Consider the following 20334-nt stretch of genomic DNA (forward strand, 5'->3'; position numbering starts at 1 on the left):
TGTGAAATTATTATAAGGCACATGGAGGCACTGTATTAAAAAAAGATTTATACGGGTGTTGCTGATGTGAATAAGATGCACTATTCTTAGTGATGCATCATTAGATGCTGATGCTGATCCTTTACAATCAGGAGTAAGACATGGATATCTATTCTCACTGCTTCATTTTAACACTATAATAGAGGTTCTGGCCAGTGCGGTAAGACAGGAAAAAGAATAAGAAGAAAAAAAGAAATTGGTAAGAAGAAGCAAAACTGTCATTATTTCAAGATTATATAACAAAACAGCTGATTTTAGATCAATGTATTATGAATGTTTATTTGGTTTTGTGCAAGGTATCCAGAATGTAAACTCAAAGGTATACTGCTGAGTGTGTGAAGTATAATGTTGGATATTATTCTAGAAATTAAAATGATAGAACAGGTAGGTCACACTCTGTGCCCTGAAAGTCACACACAATAGCTTTTGGGGACATGGGGCGGTCATAAAATGAAAGACTATGGTTCAAACTGAATGCAAAAAGCAAAGGAAATAGGATGTACAAACCTGAGAATACTGAAGTCTAAATTTTTCATAAGTATGCTGTGCAATTTGTGAGTTATCACCACCACCTGAGCTTCCCTTTATGAGCACTTGACTGGAATTCATGGTAGGACTCCAGTGAATTTTGGTTTCTAAAACATTTTCTGATATGTTCATCTCTGCTCTCCTCCATTATCAAAGACTGTTGTAAATTTATGTTTAAGTAATTCCTATTTTAGTACAATATCACAACCCTCAGCAATTTATATTTACTATCTTTAATTTTGAAATGTTTTTAATATGGTTCCTTTGTTCTCTGCAATTTTTACAAAATTTAGTGCAATTTAGTCAGCAATTAAGGTATCTTAGCGCTACATTTTTATAATATTCTTTACCCAAAAACAGCTTTTAAAACTGTCTAATTGCCATGGACAGACAATAATGCAGTGAAGGTCTAGGGAGGGGAACGGAGAGGGGAGGAGGGAGTTAATGGGGGGAAAAAGGGAACATCTGTAATACTTTCAACAATAAACATAAATTTTTAAAACTAATTATGTTTCAAAATCTACATTGATAAAAATCTAGTAAAATGGCTACATGAGTGAGTTACTAATGAATATTTTTTAATGAATTCAAGGTTGGATTATTAGCCTGTAATACCAAAGCAAGGGGTAGCAAGTATTTAAATTTACCAACTGTTTAACTTTTATCTTTGTGTTTAGTAATTTTTCAGATATTTCCCTCTAAATATTACATAATGAGGCAAATATTGTTTTTAGTACAATAGAGTAAAACTAAGTCAGAGGCTGCAAGCATGGAGCCATCTGTTTAGTGATGTGAAAAAAATATCAAGCATCAATCAGAGAAAAATTGAGGGAAAAGTCACTGATAGGTTGAAAACATACTCAACGCTAAGGGGAAAATGTTCTTCTATATCCCGTAAACCAGGCCCTTCTAAATAAACTTAGAAACTGCATACATTTTGATATCTGCCTTACACAAGCCAGAAGCTAATTAGCCTGTAGAATTTCAAAATAGTTAGAAAATATTTTTAATAATTACCTTTTCCTGTTACAAGCATATAATAAATACATTATACATTTTTTTTTGTGGTGTTGGATGGGTTTGACATTTTTAAAACTAAAAGATGTATCACTTTCTAGAAATCAGTACATTCTCAGATTTTCAGTTATTTATGCACTTCTAGTTCTGAATGATACATCCATATAAAAATAGATTTCTGATCAGTGTATATATTTATAATCCTCAAAAATGAGGCCATCAGGAGATAAGAAAAGACAATATAGACTAAACAAGACAGGAGTGAGTGGAGGGCTAACCCACAAACATGCAAGGATGACTTTACTGAAAGCTGAGCCCTTTGCACAATTAAATATCAATCCTGCTTGGTTAGCATATGCAGGCAAGTGTTTTTATAAGCACCATTTAAAAAACAGCAAATATACAATGATGTCGATATGTGAGTATACTTCGATTACCTACTGGCTCATCTCTGATGTTCAAAAGGCTAAATCTGATTATTCAGGAACTGGTTATCTAACTTACAAATTAGCCATAGTGTTTGCTTTTTCTCCATATTTTTACAAGATTTTTGGATAGTTCACTGTTTGTTCATCTCTATCGCAATGGTAGATGAGGATAATGCTGAGTATACCCATCACACATTGTAGGGCAACTTAAGTGTGAGGAAAGGGGCAACTTTGTTTAATGCTTTCATAATTTTGAGTCTTTGGCCTCACTTAGCATCGACAATATGAGGAGTTAACTTCCTATAATGACTAAAAAAGTCATTCTGCATTTCTGATATGACCTAGAGAAATGAATAATATTCTAATGAGTATTCTCCACTAACAGAGACAGAATATTTTGTACCCAAGCATATGTACTGAATGCTAGGAAACAGTTTTCTTCCAGGCCTACCACCCATGAAGGAGAAGAAAGATTTTAAAATGGGACATACAAACTGCACAAAGACGAACACTGTGACAACACAGATTATATCAATAACAGGTGCCACAATACTTCTTAATCCTGCTTTCTGTCAAAAATTGAGACAACTATCACATTATCTTGTCAGAAGGGCAGAGAGATGGGGACTCCACTGAGCGTTTACTGCAGTGGCCTGAAGAGGACCTTCTGTTCCCTTTTGTTTGCAGCAGAGCCAAACTGAGGCTATACCATGCCTCTTCCTCACAAGTTGGCACTGAACGCAGCCAAAAAGATACCTCAGGACCTAGGACTGAGGGTCTGGCAGTTTCCATGTAAAGCAGAGAACATGCACAGAGCACATAAGAAAGGAAGACGGTAAGAAATCTCAAGCTCTTTCAGATGGGTTCCTGAAAGATAGTCTATAAAATCAATTAGAAAACCTGAGGCCGAGGGCCCTACCTTGCAGATCTTGTAGAGCGATTCCTGGCCATCTCCTCCTGTGTCTTTAAAGTAATCATGTGCAGGGAACGTCCGATGAATGTCTCGAGTGATAACACTCTCCTGGGCGGAGTCCTTAAAGAAAAATTGAAATTTCTTTTTAATTATGAAAGCTAACACATATACATGGTAAAAGAAAATTCAAACAGCACATAAAAAGTATGCCCCTCCCATCAATGCCTTCTACCCAAGAACATAGTCTCTCTGGAATATTCCTTATCAGTACATGCAAATGTATTTCATTCTCTCTAAGAGCAGCTACTTAAAAGAATGAGGTACACTGGATATGGATATATCATTACTTATTTATGTATTTATTTATGTATTTATTGAGAGAGAGAGGGAGAGAGAGAGAGAGAGAGAGAGAGAGAGAGAGAGAGAGAGAGAGAGAGAGAGAGAAATATTGATTGGTTGCCTCCCATACACATCCTGACCGGGGATCACACCCACAACCTGGGCATGTGCCCTGACTGGGAATCAAACCCACTACCTTCCAATGTATGAGATGATGCTCCGAACAATTGAGCCATACCAGCTAGGGCAACGATGGCGAACCTATGACACGCGTGTCAGAGGTGACACGCAAACTCATTTTTTTGGTTGATTTTTCTTTGTTAAATGGCATTTAAATATATAAAATAAATATCAAAAATATAAATCTTTGTTTTACTATGGTTGCAAATATCAAAAAATTTATATATGTGACACGGCACCAGAGTTAAGTTAGGGTTTTCAAAATGCTGACACACCAAGCTCAAAAGGTTCGCCATCACTGAGCTAGGGCTATCATAATTTATTTAATATTCTCCTAATAATAATTGTTTTTGCATTTTTTCTATTTATATTACAAATAATATCACTAGAAACATTTGTATCCATATGTTCAAGAATAGGTTCGTAAAAGTGGACTTGCTAGGTCAAAGACATACATATTTCCTTTTTTAAAAAAATATATTCCCATTGATTTCAGAGAAGAAGGGAGAGGGAGTGAAAGAAACATCAATGATGAGAAAGAATCATTGATCAGCTGCCTCCTGCATGCCCGCAACTGGGAACGGAGCCCGCAACCCTGGGAATGTGCCCTTGACTGGAATCGAACCCGAGACCCTTCAGTCTGCAGGCCATAGCCACTGAGCCAAACCGGCTAGGGCATTACTAGTATTTCCATTTTTGATAAAGTTGCTTTCCCTCCAGAGTTGTGCCCAATACATACAAACTGTAGGAAGAGTGTTTCTCCACACCCCACAATACCACCTGGTATCTGTCTTTGTAATTTTGGACAATAACTGAAAAGTCAAACCACAGTAATTTAAAAAAGTAAAATATTATCAATCTTTTCCCCCTGCGAGGTTAATTCCCCAACTTATTCCAGAAAATAAAAAGCCCCAAAACTACTATATTAAGATGACAAATGCTTTTTAAAAGATATATATATACATATATATATATATATATATATATATATATATATATATATACACATACATATACATACACATATACATATATATATGGTTATTTTTTTCCAGATTTAGAATCCTAAAGCTCCAAATTGAGTAAAATTCTAAGCCTTATGAAAAAATGATTAATGATTCACTTGATTTTATTTCATTTCTGTAAAGATGGTTAGTTTTATCTGTTTACATGTCAAGAAGATGTGTTGGGACAATGTCTAGCAACCCTGATGATGGAAATATTTCACATAATTTAAGGATACCTTAATGAATACCACAGAAAATTAAAAATATTTGTTTAATGTCTTGCTTCCATAAAGATTTGAACAAATCCCCTTTCAGTTTAAATCCAGGGAGGAAAAGAATGTTTAATATATGAGTTACTTTAATGAATGGTATTTCCATTTGCTCTCTAGCTGAGACGTGCATAAAGGAAGTAGCTGTGTGGCTTCAAGTGAAGCCAGTGCCTTGTCTTGCTGCCTTTTTCATTTCAGCTGCTATTTCATGCTGGGTGGTAATTAGATCTTCTATCACATAGAGAAAGGACACGGACTGAAAAGTTCCACATTTGCTAGCAAACACCAAACATATTGCAAATCAGTCCAGAGAAAATTCTGATGGCTTACAGGAATGGAATGTTACGAGTTGAATAAAAATGAAACTTAAAAAAATAGCATAACTTAAGAAAAAGCACACATAGAAAGTTTATATTTATCAAGGTAAAGACAGTTTCTACTGATAAAGAATACTTTAGGGTGAGGTGGGCATTGAACAAGGTGGATGAATATGAAGGCAATGTATAAAGAGAGTCACTATGAAATGTAAGTTTTACTTGGTCTGGTCTAGAGAAGAAGGAGGGAGTCTGGTACCAGGTAGAAGAAAGTTTTCACTGTCCAGGTGTTTTCCAAGAGAAGGGTTCTCTTTCCACAGTAATCGTTTCCACTTACAAACTAATTGAAAAGATAACCAATGAAAATGTTATCACTACCGTTGCTGGACTATTTCAAGAGCAAACATATGCCGAGTGGATAACTCTTTTTAGCAGCTTTCAAGATGTTAAAGAGAGAAATCATTGAACTATATTCCCTAGTAACTGCCTACTATTTGGCATCATGCTGTGTCTAAATGGTACAAACAGTCTGATTAAGTAAAAGGGAAACTGATCAGCAATTTCAAGAAAGTAATTTTGCTTAAGATTGAGTAATTTCTTTCTATGCATATGTGAATCTTCCTTGTTGTTTTTTAAAGAGGCAAAAAATCAAATGAAATTACAATTCATAAACTTTTCCTTACTTAATAAACTTTCCCTTTCTAGGGTTACCTTTAAATACTTTCTGCACTTGTGTGCTTCTAGAGTTTTCTTCCTACATATTGATCTCAGTTTCTAAGGGAATAATTTCTGGAACTTCACTTTATAAACTAAATAACTATTGTTACATTGTTCATTGGAAGTAAAGGTCAAGATATACAGTAGACTCTTATGAGTCTGTATAGACTAAAATGAATGAAATTGTGTACTAGACTAGAAAAATAATCATTTTTTAAGCTAAAGCTAATTACCCATATTGTTGAGAGCAGGAACAGTACGTATGTATGTGTATGTGTATGTATGTGTGTGTGTGTGGGGGGGAATATATATATATATATATATATATATATATATATATATATATATTCAGGAATCCAGACCTAATTCCCCTAATTCCCCAAATTCATTCACTCCCTCACCCATTCAACAAATATTAGAGACAGGGAGTCACCAAACCTAACTCTCAAAGAAGAATAAAACAACTGTTCTCTTTGATATTCATTACTTTCTTTTTAGTCTTATTCAAATTATGTGTGTCATTTTTACAAAAAGTAAAATGTATAGAAAGGACAAAAAAAGAGGCCAAATAATTCACCATCCTATGATAAAAGGGTAATATGCAAATAGACCGAACAGTGGAATGACCGGTCGCTATGACTTTCACTGACCACCAGGGGGCAGCTCCTGCATCGACTGTCTTCCTGGTGGTCAGTGCACGTCATAGTGACCAGTCATTCCACCGTTCGGTCTATTTGCATATTAGCCTTTTATGCTTGCAGGATCAGGCCAAAACCGGCTCTCCGCCATCCCAAGGGGTCCCAGATTGCAAGAGGGCACAGGCCAAGCCGAGGGACCCCACTGGTGCACGATAGGGACTGGGGAGGGACACGGGAGGTTGGCCAGCCAGGGAGGGACTGTAGGAGGGCTCCAGGGCATGTCCAGCCTTTCACTCTCAGCCCCAATCAGCCGGACCCCAGCAGCAAGCTAACCTACGGGTCAGAGCATCTGCCCCCTGGTGGTCATTGCATGTCATAGCGAGCAGTTGAGTGGCCTTAGACTATCATTAGCATATTTCGCTTTGATCGGTTGAATGGATGGCCGGATGACCAGCCACTTAGCACATTAGGCTTTTATTATATAGGATGGCTAAAAACATTGTAGAGCACAACCAAAACTGATATGAGGTCATTTTCTTGGAGGGTCCCCATGAGAAGAGTCTCCTTCCCTTCCTCCTTCTGAGCAGAGTCCTTGTTTCTATTAAAAGCAGAGTCCTGCCAACCATGTTCAGAATGAAAAGAGGGAAGTCACTCCTTCATGAGCAGCTACTTCCCCCGTATCCAGAGACTGACAACTTGACCCAGCATTTACTTTCCTGTAAATGCATCTCGCATTCTGATCCTCAGGCCATGATGGTGGATTACTGGCGTTTGGAGCCAGAGGAGCTCATTGGTTCTATTTCTGGCTACCCTACTTGATACCTATGAAACCTGACAACTTATTTAATCTCACTTAGCATTAGTTTCCTCATATGTAAAATGGGATAACACCAAATTCATGTCGTTTAGAATAAAATAATGTGTACACAGTGTTTAGTACACTGCTTATTATAAACTGAGTACTAGAGAAAGAAAAAAATGAAAATAATTATTATTCCCCCTTTCCCCAAGAATCACATTTAACTGTTTAAATATTTTGGTGAACATACATTTTAGACATCTTTCTGTATTTGTACACACTAAATAATAAAGTAAATAACTGTTCTTTGGATATCATGAACATGATTATGAAACCAATTTCCTTAGAATTTTGAGCATGATGACATAATGCATACATGCCCTGTTCTGAATTTCTTGTCCTGTATGTTATGTGTCCTAAATTATCCTTGTTTCTATTAATCCATGAATAAAAGCAAAAGTGAACAATTATTTGAATAAAGTGATGTTTTTATCAACTGACAGACACTCTGGCTCCAGTCTTGCATATGTCCATGCAATAAAGAAAGACGTACACAAGCTCAGAAGGAGGATGGGAAGGAGAGGGTAAAGTGGAAGCTAAATTTGCCAGAGCAGCTACCACTTTAGTATCATGACTTTAGCTTCAGAGGATCAAGCAAAGGGTAAAGTCATAGTTATGGAGAGGACAAATGCCATTGTCACGATTGCATGCGTCCCTTTTGGACTGTTACCACCAAGAATGTAACCTAGCTGGCAAACAAAGTCCTTAAGATGGCCTTCTATTGTGCCTAAGGAGGGGTCCGGTTAGGTCACACACAAAAGCTGACTCAGATCAGAAATTAGGAGTAGTGGGGAAAGATTTGGAAGAAAGTCTTAAAAGTTGAGTTTTATTCCCTCCACCCCTGACACTACCACCAGATACATTTATACTTAGTTAACCTTTTAAGGATTTTCTTTAATTTCCAAACAACTAGATAATAATACTAAAAATCTTCAAAAAAGATGCTGATCTCCAGTGCAAAAAAAAATCTATGGTCCAACAGAGGACATAATCCAGCTGGCTAAAGATCAGACTAAAACCATCTCCAAGAGATATGATGAGAGCAGCTCGATTAACTTTTGATCATTGTAAGTGGGTTCAATTTAAAACTATTACCAAGGGTATTACATGAGCTGTTCTTCCAATATAATGTATATAGCCTCATAGTCTGGAATCCTCTTAATTCCTATTTGAAAAGAATCATCACTTACATGCTTGTTGTGAGCAAGAAATGAACACAGCATTCACGTGTCATCAAGTATTAGGAAGACAAGTGTGGATGGCCATAGCCTAGTATTTTTTATGAAACAATTTCTGGGCTGTCAACAGCAGGAAAGGTATTTTAGTGAGGATGGCAGTTTTCACATGTGACCTTAGTGCCAGGTGAGGTGTAGAAGTAATGTCCTGATAAATGAACACCTTGACTGGACCTTGATTTGCTACATTTCTACGACAGCATCTTTTTTTTTTTTTTTTTTTTTTTTTTTATCAATCTCTATTGTCAAATCCATAGAAGAACTGCATTTTCACTTTTCATCTTTGACAAAATCATTTCAACTTTAGAAGTCCCATGCCATCTTGTCAGTGTCACTAAAAATGCCAGTGTAGAGCTCGCCTCGCCACCGCCCGACAGCAGATAAATGATTCAGAGCTTAAAACATTTGACCTTAGAACGTGCCTTCTATCTATCCTTCCTCCACAGGGATCCTCCTTTAGTTCTGTGTTGGAGCTAGATCTAGGGTAAACATCACAAACTGGTCAGCCTGCATATCCCTGAAAGCAGATGGGTGTGCAGTGGTGGGTCTGATTGATTTGCCTTGATGTTTGCCAAAAATCCAAAGAGGCAGAGATGAAAGGAGAAAATGTAAAAGTGTATCCAGTTTCAAATGTGCTACTAAAATCAGGATCTGGAAACAGGAACACATAAAGGTTGGATCACTGCCAGTCTTCCTTTCTTGAATATGGGCGGGGGGGGGGGGGGGGAGACGGGGAGGGGGGGGGGAGCCGTAGCATAAATGGGGTAATATGGAAGCAATAAAATTAACGCCAACTATCTCATATTGTGAGCAAGCTGTTCTGAGGGCACTGGACACAGATGTTCCCAAATGTCTCAGAATCAAAGCCTGACATGAAGGTCAAAAACACAAGCCGTATTCTGGTCTCACCTTCTAGGAAATCTCTTCAGGTAGAGTAGCAACAGTGAAGCCTAAGGGCAGGGAAAGGGAGGGGAGAGAGGGAAGTGTACTTACAAGACCAGTAAATATTCATGATAGATACCTTGATCCTGAAGGAAGTGTGGGACTGGAGTGGGAAAGGTTTAAATAGAACAAAGGATTCCTTTTGGACCCGGAAATTAAGAAGCATTGAAGCCCAGTCTGAATTTCACTGAGCTCCTAGGAAATCTAGGTCAGAGCTACAGATGACTCTCTATGATGACTATCTGGGATTACCTTTAGACTCCAAATATACCTACCAGATGCATCTATGGCCATATTTGGACATGACCTCCTTCCCAGGGTTGCTGATCACTCATTGTCCCCAAATAAAGGTTCATTTGGGACACTTGGCAGTATTCGAAATTCCTACCAATGGACAGCGATTGATAAACCCTCCAACGCCTGTTAGAATGAGCACAATAACTATACTCCATACTGTTACTTTCCAAAGTGAGATGCATTTACAACTTTGCTTTATGATTTTTCTCAAAGCAGCCCTTTAAACCTTTTTGAAATAAACATTTTAACAACTCCATATTTACTACCCACTGTGTAAAAAGAACAAAACATTCATTTGTCCACAAAATTTTAAAGAATGTCTCTGATAACCAGCATTTGAAAAACATGCTTATTTTTATCTCATTATTACATTTTATAATTTTATTAACTTTGACCATGTATATACCTCATTATTGTTTTTACAGGCTGGATAATTTTCAATCGTTTTAGAAAGCACTCTACCACTCCAATCACTTTAGATCTTTCTCTTTGAAATTCTTGGAGCTAGCCGAAACCGGTTTGGCTCAGCGGATAGAGCGTCGGCCTGCGGACTGAAGGGTCCCAGGTTCGATTCCGGCCAAGGGCATGTACCTGGGTTGCGGGCACATCCCCAGTAGGAGATGTGCAGGAGGCAGCTGATCGATGTTTCTAACTCTCTATCTCTCTCCCTTCCTCTCTGTAGAAAATCAATAAAATATATTAAAAAAAAAAAGAAATTCTTGGAGCTCAGTTATATTTTCTATTTGCTGCATAGTACTAAGAATCAGGCTCTGTTTTAGGTGCAGAAGATATTGTCAGCAAGACAATGTCTTCCTTATGGAGCTTATATTCTAATAGTTGGGGAAAATATATTTAAAAAGCAAGCATGTAATACTGGTTAGTGAAAAGTATGATGAACAAAAATCAAGGTAAAGAGATAGCAAGGAGAGGTCTGATATTTTAGGTATGGTGGTTTTGCCTCTCTTTAGATGAGGGTTCAAATATTCAGACAAAGAGCATTACTGGCAAAGGGGAACGCATATGTAAAAGCCCTGAGGTGGGGAGTGGAATGGCAATATGTTTCTAGACTTTTGCAGCACTTTGCTGACCTTTATCTTTGCAGATGACTCCAATGAATTACCAAACGTGATTCCGATGCTATCCTAAATTAACATGGCTTCCGCCAAAATTTATAATTGTAATTTAGATGAATTAAGAGATGTTTTAATTCATATATTTGAATAATGGGCTCCTAGTGGAACATGTTTACATGAAAGCTTACCATTCAAAATTTAGCTAACACTTGCCATGTGCAATACACTGTATGAGGATCTACGGGATCAAAAAAGCATGGGATATAGACAATACTGTTCCTACATTGCAAGAGGTTATGATCTATTTCTAAAGGCAAAATATAGTTTTAAATCCCAATGGAAGGAAACATGCTATCAGCCAAGTAAGTAATAGAGACAATGGCAGCTACAGGAATTCAGGAGATAAAGTGATTGCAAAAGGGCTGAAGTGGTGAAAATGGCCTTCTACAGGAGCTGGGGACTGGGCTGAGTATTGCAGACAACATGGGCTCAACAAAATTGAAAGATCTCAAGAGAATTCTTTGACAACAAGTATGGTGTGAGCAGAGACCCAAAGCAGGAGAGCACTTGGCATGCCTAGGAGACAGACTCTGACCACAGGAGGGAATTCATAATGGGGTAAGTTGAGTGGGATCTAGAATGTGCAAAGATAATCTTGAATGAAGATGTTTTAACTTAATCCTATAGACAGGAAGGAGCTGTTTCTTTGCTATGGTCTTTCTGATCACAATTTGGGGAAAGAATTGGTACACAGTGAGGAATTAACTTTATCCAAAAAGAGGGCTGGCCTTTCTCACTGGCTACTAGAAGGCGATCTCTAGGCCCTTGAAATTTCATGCCTGAAAGAAGGTTTGCGCATGTGGGCCTTGGCCACCCCATAGTCTAATGATATGATGGGGTTTGGGGCCATGCAGTGTTAGTCCGATCTGTGAGAAGCTGGGGTCCAAAGGTCAGGCACATGGGCAGTAATGCCAATAATGTGTATATTTTTTAAATCCTACAGGACCAATAAAGTTACTCTGTACTAGAATGTGGGTTTTGGAAAAGGCAATTAATTTTTTTTATCAAGTCAGGTTATATACCTGCCATTTTGTTCTTTTTATAACAGTATATGTTTCCATTAACATCAGTTTTTACTCATCTAGAAGTTGAGAATGCACTGATCACCACAACAATAATAACAACCAAAAAATGGGAAGTGCTAAGAACAGAAGGGTTTCTTCCTGAGAGACTATAATAGTTCTAGTTCTCAATTCTAAAGGTCATTTTGATAAACTGAATGCTTTAATTGCATCTAGTAAGTGTCCAATAGGGCTTTGTTTGTTTGTTTGTTTGTTTTTTGTTTTACAAATCCTGGCTAATATTAGAACTTTATTTTCTGATACTCTACTTTGTTTATTTTTCTATATGTAAGATGATTGTCCATTTGCGTTTCTCCAACAGATTTCTCTGGAAGTAGAAGAAACCTTTTGCATAGGGTACATTTGCAACGTGACTAATCCTTTTTGGAATAAAGCCAAAGCATGAGTGTAAACCTAAAGATTTTTATTTTACACCTTTTTTCTCTGTTATGGATTAAAAAATGATATTACTATTCTAAGACTTGGGAGATTTAGGTAGATATATCTTCCAGCTCCTGACACTGTATATTCCTATTCAGTTTCTTTGCTGATTCTTCCTCTGCCTACTCCTCATGGGATGGTGTTACAACCACAGCCTTGTTCTTTGTGCACCCTCCTTGCTGTCCCTGGGAAATCATACCCATTCCTATGACTTCTGCTACCATCTGTCTTCTCTCTCCTAATCTTTACTAATGTAGATTCTAAACCTTACTAATGATCGGAATCATCTGAGAAGCTATTACAAATTTAAATTGCCAGCAAAAGTTTATAAATTGTTACTTGGGAACTATTAGTCTTAGAGAGCTATCATTCCACATCTAAACTTAACAAATCAAAAACTCAATTCAGAATTTTCCATATAATCAGGTGTCCTTTTTATATTCTCACTCTCAATGGGATGAACTTCCACTCCCATCTCTGCTCTTTTAATTAAATGGTACCCATATCTGAATATCCTCATTGGATTGTCACCTCTAAGTGTATAATGATCAGTATATTTATCTTTGTTTCCCTGGTTCCTGAGCCTTTACATGTGCTTAGTAAATGGATGCTCAATAAATAGAATAAGAGAAGTAGGCATGGTAAGCATATACTTCCTATGATGAAGAGACCCAAAGTTTATCATTTTTTGCTTTGAGTTTTAAATGCTTTTCGGACCTCATTTAATCAAGAACATTAGCAAAAGGAAATAATTTGCAACAAAATCTAAGATGATGACAAAGACTCAGAGATTTCTAAATCAAAATTTCACAGTAAAAGGTATACCATGATGTTATATAAACTACAAGGGGAAAAATGAAATGGGTTTCCATCTTAAAATAGAAATCAGAAATTCTACTGCTATTGGAATTGCCAAAAGTCGTTATTACAGAAAGCTGGGGTTTTCTGAGTTTTACTTCGTTTTATATGAAAAGTAAAAAAAAGATAAGAATATATTCAAATTCCATATTATTTTAAAATCAGTCTTTTAAAAGTGAAATAAATCACATAATGTGTTAAAACCCTGCTAGAAGGAAATTACTTCACAGTTTACATGTTAACTCTTTCTCAGTGAAATAGCTTAAAGTAGTAGATTGAGGTCAAGGTTAGGCAAGAATCAGGAAATTCCTTCCTCTTTATTGTACCACTGTATTATAGCATTTAATAGGCTCAGGGTCTTTAATGCCAAGTTAAATCAGAAAAAAAAATGCTCCTCTTTTTTTTATATTAGGACACTCTGGGAGTAATAAATTAATAAAGACTAACATCTTATTTTCTACTTCATAAGACTAGAAGATACTCATGAAAAAAGGATTTTTCTTATATTTTGAATAGTTATTTAGGTTCTATAAAACCAGCACTAGAAAAATATAGAAATAGAAACAGTTTATGGTTGTGGTCTTTCTCACTTCTGAAATACCACCCCCAACCATTTAATTAATATATGAATTTATTTTTTTTCTGATGCCATTTTATTTATTGTTATAAAATAATTATTTGGCATAAACTTATCACATAACATCAATATATGAATTTAAATGTTATAAGGGCCACAGATTTTTATGCAATTTTTTTCAAACATATCCCAGTTGCTAAGAGGGGATATTTAAAGTCTGAATTTTTTTTTAAAATTTATCTTTATTGTTGAAAGTATTACAAATGTCCCCCTTTTTTGCCCAGCTAGCATGGCTCAGTGGTTGAGCGTTGACCTGTGAACCAGGAGATCAGGATTTGAATCCAGGTCAGGGCATATGCCTGGACTGTGGGCTTGATCCCGGTAGGGGTGTGTAGGAGGCAACCTATCAATGATTCTCTTATCATTGATGTTTCTATCTCTCTCTCCCTTCCTCTCTGAAATCAATAAAAATATATTTAAAAAACAAACAAACCAAATGTCTCCCTTTTTCCCCTATGGACCTCTCCATCTCCGACCCACTCCTTCCAAGCCTTCACCACACTACTGTCTGTGTCATGGGCTATGTACATATGCACATAAGTTCTCCAATTAATTTCTGCCCAACCAGTCCTAAAGTCTGAATTTATAATAAAGGGAAAGAAAATACTAAGAAACAAGTAACCCCACTTATTTCTCATGTATTAGGTTGCCATTTGTGGAAGGTACTTGGACTTGATTTGGTGGCTAGCGGGGCTAGAAGCAGGCTTCCTTCCAGGCATTCGTCTGGCATTGCTTGTTTCTATAGGCCTGGTTCTGCAAATAAACACTCTCCCATTTCTCCAAAGCTTTGAGTGATTGATCCTGTTATATATACATAATGGTTCCTATGTTGCATGGTAATTAGGTATAATGGATATGTCGTTCACAATATGAAAATAACTAATATTATTTTCACCACAATTCACAACATTTTACCTACAAGAAAAAGATGGTCCCTTTGTTCACAACACTGTTTTGCCAGTGGTTACTTGGAGGTAACCTTGGAGCAAGTCAGCACAATTTAGTTCATAATGCTAACTTCCTGATGTACAGGAAAGAAAAACCAAAGAAGCCTTTACATGGATTTATCATGTATAAACAGAAAACACTTTGTAACAACCTTTGCTAAATCTACCTTCAACCCAGCATAGGCTAAAATGTTTTATGAAGATGTGTAGTGCTGCAATTAGCAAAGAAGCCACTGATAACAGCACTCCTCCAAGTCAGTATTTCTTGCTATGTCTGTGATATTGTGGTTAAAATCATAATGGCAAATGAGGCAGCCCTGAAGTATAACGGGGTAGCGTGATCCAGAGAACCTATCCCACATGCAGCAATTCTGAGAGCCACTGGGAGAGGGAAGGAATGAGGCTGACTTTAATTCTTAAAACAACTAAAATACAGCATTATGATCCTGAGTGTCAGTCAAGACACCTCTGCCTTAACCAGGAGGGGAACAGCGGCAACCTTTGAAAGTCAGGGAGAGATGGAGATGGATGGCATAAGTGAGACAAGAGGAGTGTTCTGGCTCTAACCGTGACAGCAGGTACTGTGACACCTGCCCCTGGGAGAATCAAGGAAATGCAGCAAAGTCAGAGTTGAAGGGAAAGAATGACACTGGAGGGTGGAGGGCACAATAATATTTCATGTGTAGAACGCTTGCTAGTTTTTATTCGTATCTTACCAAAGAATTCAAGTAGGACACTACTATAAGAATAAGTGCCCTATATAGAAAATGAATGCAATTCAATATGCTCAACTATAATGTGGGCTTTAGTTATCTTGCAATTTTATAATTCTACAAGGGTTAAAAGCTACTATGCTTCACCCCAGCTTTATGGTTCCCAGATAACATAAAGGATGCCCAGTTAAATGCATGGCACATACTTACATTTAACAACCTCCTCTTCCCTCCTCCGCCCGCCCCCCGCTCCCCCTGCCCCCCCCCCCCAGCCCTAGCTGGTTTGGCTCAGTGGATAGAGCGTCGACCTGCGAACTGAAGGGTCCCAGGTTCGATCCCAGTTAAGGGCATGTACCTTGGTTGCCGGCACATCCTCAGTAGGAGGTGTGCAGGAGGCAGCTGATAGATGTTTCTCTCTCATCGATGTTTCTAACTCTCTATCCCTCTCCTTTCCTCTCTGTAAAAAATCAATAAAATATATATATATATATTTTTAAATCCCCCCCACCCCACCCAAGGATATGCCTTTCATTGATTTGGGAAAGAAGAGAGAGAGGAGCATCAATGTGAGAGAGGGAAATCAATCAGTTGCCTTCTGTACATGCCCAACTAGGGACTGAACCTGAAACCTAGGTATGTGCTCTGACCAGGAATTGAACCCACCAACTTTCTGTGTATGAGATGCCACTCCAACCAACTCAGCCACCTAGCCAGGGCCATACTTATATTTAAAAATTAGTTTTTGTTCATCTGAAATTCAAATTTAAGATTTGTCCTACAGTTTTATTTGCTAAATCTGGAAACCTTATCCAGATTACTAATATCACAGTATTGGGAAAATCAATTTCTGAGTACTCTTCATACATAATTTTTTTCAGTTGTTATTAAATACTTTTGTCTGAAAGGCACCATTTTTTATTTAAATTAGTCACATCTGATTTCTCAAGCAAGCTATACTAAATTTACTTAATAAAAATGAGCAAATATTAGTTAAAATCCATAGATATTACTATGAATAGAATCAGAAAGATCTGTTCTAAACTAAAAAAAAAACAACGGAGAGAAAAATGAGGACATCTAGATAACAATGGACAGTCACATTATTAGGGAGGATACCAAGCCTGTGAGGCACAGAAAAATTGAATTGATGGCCTAGAAAATAAGATCAAATTAAGATCTAGCAGACTGATCTGAGGTCCCTGAAGACCTGAAGGCAGGGAACAGAGAGAGAGATTCCTCCTAGTGAATAAAAGAGAAAGATGCTGAGAATGTTTACTTAGTTAACTCTCCTCTGTTCAAATGCCAAATAAAGAGCAATCAATTAACATCTGAAAACTTTTCTGGTCACAGAGAAAGAGGCTTAAATATTAGCATAATGACATTAACTTATACCAGAGATTTTAGTACTATGCCATGTCTTAGGACCTAAGGCTTCAAATGACCATTTATTGCTCTGGTATTTACATGGTAAGATATGAAGAAGTATCAGGACACAACTTGAAAGAAATGGTGAGTGTGGTGTCCTGAGGACAAGCAACATTTGTATATAATTGCCAATTCGGGTAAAATAAAAGTTTACGGGTTGCATATTTTAAATACATTTTAATTAACATTTCAAAGTAAATAAATGCACCTACATTTAAATATTCTTAGTTATTTTTCTGAAGTGTTTTAAATTTTTCATTGACACTTCATTAACTAAGTAACTAGCAGACACTGCAGTACCTGATTATAATAGGCATTTTAAAACAAACTGTTAGTCTTTCGTTGATTGCACTGTAAATTCCTAGTAACTGAAAAAATATGATTTTTCTTCCCATACTGCACTCTTTAAAATGGAGAATTTTCTATTGAAAACAATTTTTAAAAGGTGAAGGGATTAAGAAGTACAAATTGGTAATTACAGAATAGTCATGGGGATGTAAAGTACAGCATAGGGGATATAGTCAATAATATTCTAATAACTATGTATGGTGTCAGATGTGTGTGAGATATATAATATTGTAGGTCAACTGTAATTGAGAAATAAAAAAGGATTTAAAAGAAAAAGAAAAGAGGATTTTCAGTTGAAAACAATTTAAACAGAAATTTCTTTAACACACCCACATACACACACACACTCGAGAGTCCACTTCCTTTTAAACAATTCTTATTAGCTACTTTCATCTTTTCGGCAGTAACCACTAACCACAGCAGGAGCTTAGTCCCCACCTCTCAGGGATTCACAGTCTGCCATCTCACCCCTAGGCCTGGACTCACCAAGGGTTTGGTGGTCTCTGAAGATAAACCACACAGACTGTAACTAGGCAAACCAGGGGCACTGAAAAATAAGGAACACAATTATCTTGGGAAAATTTTATATTTCAATCATAATCAAAATCACTAAAATACTCACAATGGGAACAATCTAAAACTTGCTTCAGGAAATATCCTCAGCCAATCCATTGCTTCTGGGCCCCACCAACCTACTGCCCCCATTCTATCCAATAAGACCATCTGTCCTCACCTCCAATTGGGTAAACTTGCTGATTTTCTTCTATGTGTCCTACCTGTCCAGTAAACAATGGAATACTCATTTCAAGCAGGGTAGGGAAGCAGACAGGATCGGAAGAAAAGACTGGACAAATCTAGCCCTCTTAGGGATATTAGATAATGGGCCATAATTCAAAGGTAGGCTGGGTAAGGTGGCTGTACTATTGGTCTAGAATCAATGCTGTCCAAAAATATATATAATGTGAGCCACAAATGCAAGCCACATTTATAATTTTAAATTTTTGTGTAGCCACATTAAAAGAGTAGGGGAAGTTAATTTTAGTAACGTATTTTATTTAACCCAATAAATCTGAAATATTATCATCTCAACATGTAATCAATATTAAAAATTAACAAAACATTTTACATTTTCATACTGTTTCTTATATCACTTTTTATTTTTCAATTACCATTGACATACAATATTATATTAGTTTTAGGTGTACACCCCAGTGAGTAGATATTACATAACTTACTAAGTGATCATTCCAATAACATAAAAAGAACTCCCCAGACAAGAATAAGCTAAAGGAGTTCACCACCAAACCAGTATTACATGAAATGTTAAAGGGTCTTCTTTAAGAAGAAGAGGGGGGGGGAAAGGATCAAAATATAAACAATAAAATGGCTATAAATACATACCTATCAAGAATTGAATCTTTTAAAAAAACCAAGATAAACAATCAAGCAGAACAGAAACAGACTCAAGTTTCTGAAATCTGGTATGAAATTTGTTATACTTTCCACACATGTCAAGTGCTGATCTGCCACATTTCAAGTGCTTGACAGTACAGGTGGCTAGTGGCTGCCATACTAGACAGTGCAGAAATAGATTTTAACTCCAAAGCCACACTTCAGTCCCTTCATCATAAACTTTTCTCTTTGTAGGGGGTTAGAAAAAATGTCTTTTGAGTGGGAGAGTGAAAACAGGGAGGAGGTGAGAGGGATGGAAATGAAGTTCTCAAAACCAGCCTTTGACTGTGTAAGTTGAGTTAAATTCTGGCCCTAGGAACACACGTTACACAGAATGACCACTGATGCTTTTGTCTCGTCCACCAGTCTTCTGAGATGACAAGGTTTCTTGCAAAGTGGCTAAACTCATTACCAAGAATAATATTTCTTAGCCATGCTTCCATATGGATATAATTGACTACCCTGGGCCAAGAGATAAACACCAGTAAAAAGCACAAGTTGGGGCATGGTCTTCAAAGTCTTTTCTCTAGACTTTGGCTTCAAAGTGCTTCACAGAAGGTTGTGCAAATCTCAGAGATAATTTCTGCTCCCGGGACTGACAAAAATTATGGAAGCAAATCTTAATTAACCTTGTATTGAGAAAGCACTGCCTGAGTTCTCTAAGCAGTGAGAATGCTCCCAGGCTAGATTAACAAAATCCAATTTGGGCCCTTGCTTTTTTCCAGGTCTCTCATTCTCCTTTGGGCACAATAAAGAAGGGCACACAAAACATCCTTCACAGTGGTATACTCTTTTCAGAGACCATATGGTAGAGGGGAAAATGGGCTTTAAAGCTACCTACAAACTAGGTAATGGACAGGTTACTCACCTCTCTGAACTTCGACTTTCTCATTATCACTACTCTCCCACTAAAATGGTGATGCTAATTCTAATTTTCAAAACTGTGTTACATAAGGTATTACATATGCCAATTGACACACAGGAAGCATGCAATTCATGGTGGATAGTATTAAGTCTGAAATTATTTTGCCTCTTCCTATAGCACAAGAGCATTTGGAAGTTGGGCAATTCTTGCTGCCTCCTGATGGTACCAGGCAGCCAGATCCTACCCAGAACTTCTAACATGAAGTCATGGTGAACAGACTGGGGTAGCAAATATATGGCCATCCTTGGAGCTTCTCCGTGGGAACTTTAAATCTCTATTACTGAACGATTATGACCTAATGCTCACTATTGTGGACCATAATCAAAATAAAAAAGAACAAAGAACTAGTAAATCCCACAGTGCACCTCACAGAATCATTTCTGAAAACATCTGCATCTGACAGACAAACATAGAGGTATGTATGGGGATGGTCAAAAAGATTGACCACCACCGAGGGTAGAATTTACTAGAACATACTAGACTTTCAAAGAGCCCTGAAACTTCTCACTTCCTAGGATATGCAAATGAGCAGGAAAAAGAGAGCATCTGACTCCGTTGGAAAGGAATTTTTAGGGCAACCAAGAGGTAGAATTGTCAAAGATGGGCTCTAAATACAGATACAGGATAATGACATAATGATCCAAATTCTGATCAATAGGCCTGCATTACATC

The 20334-nt window shown here is 37.2% G+C and overlaps 1 protein-coding gene across 13 annotated transcripts in view; it reads right to left on the bottom strand.

The window, feature by feature from the left end:
- Positions 1–20334, bottom strand: part of RABGAP1L (RAB GTPase activating protein 1 like) — a 434830-nt gene that overhangs the window by 175723 nt on the left and 238773 nt on the right. For 10 of the 13 annotated variants that reach the window (XR_004973243.1, XM_036342969.1, XM_036342966.1 and 7 more), the window contains one exon: positions 2932–3045. Coding sequence is in view for 8 of the 13 variants with exons in the window: in XM_036342969.1 (XP_036198862.1) it covers positions 2932–3045 (114 nt within the window). In the remaining 5 variants the exon portion in view is untranslated. Of the gene's footprint in view, positions 1–2931; positions 3046–5256; positions 5361–9700; positions 9826–17771; positions 17833–20334 lie in introns of those variants that run through there. The other 3 variants (XM_036342973.1, XM_036342972.1, XM_036342974.1) reach the window with 3 other exon arrangements.

The sequence above is a fragment of the Myotis myotis genome, unplaced genomic scaffold, assembly GCF_014108235.1.
Source record: "Myotis myotis isolate mMyoMyo1 unplaced genomic scaffold, mMyoMyo1.p scaffold_m19_p_18, whole genome shotgun sequence".
Classification (NCBI taxonomy): domain Eukaryota; kingdom Metazoa; phylum Chordata; class Mammalia; order Chiroptera; family Vespertilionidae; genus Myotis; species Myotis myotis.